Here is a 3,845-nt window from a genome sequence, read left to right on the forward strand (position 1 = left end):
TTGGACAGCCACTGCAACTCTCCTTTTGTTAAAGCAAGAACCTAGCATATGTACAAATTAAATTTGACATTTAATTTGATTCCATTAAAAAAAAAAAAAATAGCAATTGAACATTACTCTCAAAATTCAGTTTAAATAAAGAATCTATATTAAAGAAACAACACTTCTAATCACAAAGGGGGTGGGGCCGGTGTACAGGCTTAGTTAGAGTACTTTTCTGATACTTGAGCTTTTTTATTCTTAAAAAACCTGACATTTACAAAGCAATACTAATTAGAAAATACCTTTTGAAAAAACACTAGGTAAAAAAAAACCAAGTGACTACTGTATACAATGCCTTAACACAAGCTTCATGAATATTTAAATTAATTTCTGCTACTTCTAATAGTGTTGGTTCATTACCATGTAATTAATTTCTTATTAAATTTTTCCAGAAACATTGACTAGACAATATTGGGTAGAAATAATTAATTAATAATTTGTTTGTTATTTTTGTTCAACAATGTTAATTATTGGTTTAGTATAATTTACAGTTGTTCCATTAAAATTAAAGGCGAAATTTTATTTAATATTTGTGGTAGATAATATATATGTACCATATCATTATGAAAAATATCAATTTTTTTATTTACTACCTGTAGCATTGTAGCTGTATATTTCCGTAATCTTGTGGTTGAAATATCGACTGCACTCTCACAACCAGCATTACTCACATAATTGTTTAGTGTCTAATTGTAAAGAAAATAAATTTACGCATGTTAATGTATCCAAGCAATTTCTTTACCAGTAGAAAATAAAATTAAACCCAAAATCTCAGATACTAAACTTTACTTATTGTTCAAATCTTAATATTCACATTCACACAATCAAAGTGAACATATTTATGCATAGTTATTTCTCACTTGCAGATGAAGACCATCATTTTTTAACTCATTTAAATAAATTGTTTTTTCTTGCAATACTTTGAGATTAGATTTGATGTTGAAAATACTGATGGTTTTAATATTTTGTCATAAATGTTTTGCAATCAAAGAAATATATTTTAAAACAGATGTGGTCATTAAAAAAACAATATGTACACACCTGCCAAGCATTAATATACGTCAGTGCTTTGGGAACTGCAAAAAAATAATCATTTTCTGGTAAAACATTGCAGGCCTCCCTTGTTTCCACCAGCAGTTCCATGGGCTGAACCCATTCTCTTTTTATTAGCATTGGCACTTTCCTGTTTCTCTTCCCAGGAAGTTTCATACAATCAAATCTAAAATAAAGAATAAAAATACAAAAAAAACCTTATAACAATATGCTGCTAATAACATTGCCAATTTCCATTTTTAAGGTGCAGTACTAGAAAAAAAAATAGAATCTGCAGAATAAATAATATAAATTAGTTGTTACCTTTTTGCCAGTTGCTGCTCCATGGAGCTTAAACTCTCCATTAGATCCTTATGCACACCTTCATTACTCTTTTGCCTATCTGTGAAGCAAGAAACTCTTATTCTACTCACTTCCCCACCTCTACGTTTGTTGAAGACTGTCACTAGTACGAAAATGGTCTTCGTAAGTGCTCTCCAATTTGCTTCACAAGGATCAGATTTTAATTGTTTGCATTCTACATCTAGACATGAGTTTGTATACTCATGCAATTTCTTAAGGTCTTCTGCTGTTGGAAGACTTTCTTTTTTTGTGTATTCTCTTTCTTTCAGAACTTGTAGAGCTGGACTTGAGATGGTATCTGTCCATTCTTGCCGAAACAAGTCTCTGAAATTTTCGGCATCTTTTTGCATAGTTAAATCTCCCATGCGTATTGCCTTTCCATGTTTGATGTGGCAACACTTTATCAAACTGTGCCCTAAATGCAAGCCCAGAGATGGTGATTTGGTTGTTTGTACACCATGCATGGTCTTGGCCTTCTGGGGAACACAGAGCTGCTGGGTTGCACTGACTACTGTGTCAAAATGCTTTCCCTGTATACACTTTTCCAATCCAACATCCTTGCCAAGTATCTGTCGAATTGTTAAAACTAATCGACCAAGTTGCCTCATTTTAGCCGAAATTTCGTTCTTCTTCTTTTCACCTTTCCTTTCCAACAATACTCCTCCAAAATGAAGTATAAGGTCATCATTCGCCACTGTCTTTTTAATATTCTCGTTTTCTCTTTCCCTCATGGTGCTTACGATTACTTTCAAAACTCTTTTATGACTCAACGTGTCTTTTGCTCCATAAATATTACCACCATGGAGCAACATTCTGCACTGCGAAATGTAAGACTTTATTTCCTTAAAATCTTCATTTTCATCTTCCTTCTTCTTACTATGCTTACATCGTTTTGCATGTGCCCAAATTTCTGAAATCTCTATAAAACCATAACAGAATGTACACGGAAGGTAATTTTCACAGGGTTTTGGCTTTAAAGGTCTTCTTGCCACAATTAATTCTCCCTTACCCTTTTCAAAAATCGTCATATTATAGTTAAAATCTCCCATATACCGTAGTTTTTCAAAAGCTAATCTTTGTTGCTCTTTATTAGTATAGGCCAGAATCCTTGCCACTAATGGTTCATTTGGATGTTGCTTTTTGTAGTGACGTGGCATTTTCCCATGCAGTACTGTTTCGCAAAAATAGCAAACATTTTTCCTATTGTACATTCTTCTTCCATCATTTTTTTTACAGTACTGTGGTACTGTAATGTTTGGATATTTTGTTTTCATTTCAATTTTCTGGAAAAAAAAATTACATTAAACAAATGTCACAAAATTAAAATACATAGACTAGTTCAATGAAAAATGATTTTAAATGTGTATTAAAATGATATATGTTAGATATTAGTAAATCATCAAATATACAGCAAAGATTTACATCTCGTTATATACATACTAAATATTGATTGTATTCATACTCTTTCCATATTTTTTTTCTGATTCATTTAACAGCCGAATCATGAACTCATAAAAAATTATTAATGTAAGTAATTTTTGGATGACTTATAATGACTAAAATAAAGCAAGGAAATATTTCTAAGTGGCACAAATGAAGTGTGTTGCTCGAAATTCACAACAATAGCAATGGTTAGGCTATACAATGAACTCACACACGACACAGTAAACTTCAAAACTTTGTTAAATGTAAAACCAACTTTATCTTCGAGTTAAAACAGTATTTCAACAACTTTTATACATATTTTGTTGTCAAACTCCAAAACATGTCCGTATGCGGTCAAAAGCTATTGGGCTAACGCCCTCTATCTTCTCAAAATACGCCAGGCGTGCAATAACAATTTTATTTAATAATGTTGATGACATCAAGTATGTGTTAAGGGTCGGTATGTACACAGGACTGTACTGTATGTGTCTTTGCAATCCTACAAAAATTTAACAGTGGGTAACAAAGATCAGAAAAAGCAGACATTCTACGGTATATACTGGTGTATAAGCCGCACGGGTGCAGAAGCTGCAGGGGTAATTCTCGATAGCAAATTGATATAATTTTGTACGTTGTTTGTACAAGCTGAAGCAATAATCAGACCTTCATTTAAAAAAATCAAGCTGCTCTCAATAATTTAAGAAGAGCGGTTTTCTCGTGGCAAAAATTTGTCATACACATTTTAGTCAAAGTAATGCTTTTAAATAAGTGAGACAGCAAAGTGTTTTTAGACAGCATTATAATGTAAATAAAATCAAATACAGTATCAATGTTTTATGCGTGTCATTTTTTCCAGTGATAAAGGAGCGTTTTAAATAGCTTTCCTCAAAGAATTTTTAGTGCTAAAAATTTAATGTCGGGTGTATAAGCCACACTGTAATTATTGCAATAAATTTGCGTTATCAAATTTGTGACTTATACAC

The 3,845-nt window shown here is 32.0% G+C and overlaps 1 protein-coding gene across 1 annotated transcript; it reads right to left on the reverse strand.

Annotated features, from left to right (window-relative positions):
• Positions 1 to 6: 6 nt before the first annotated feature.
• LOC117125442 lies at positions 7 to 2,717 on the reverse strand (the record flags this gene model as incomplete). Its single annotated transcript, XM_033271948.1, has 4 exons — positions 1,399 to 2,717; positions 1,084 to 1,261; positions 636 to 728; positions 7 to 41 (listed from the first exon to the last, which is right to left on the reverse strand). Coding segments are annotated over exons 1-4 (1,619 nt in total), but the record flags the coding sequence as incomplete, so codon positions are not given.
• Positions 2,718 to 3,845: the final 1,128 nt, after the last annotated feature.

The sequence above is a fragment of the Anneissia japonica genome, unplaced genomic scaffold, assembly GCF_011630105.1.
Source record: "Anneissia japonica isolate Jap-2015-1 unplaced genomic scaffold, ASM1163010v1 scaffold38782_len3711_cov157, whole genome shotgun sequence".
In the NCBI taxonomy this organism is placed as follows: Eukaryota; Metazoa; Echinodermata; class Crinoidea; order Comatulida; family Comatulidae; genus Anneissia; species Anneissia japonica.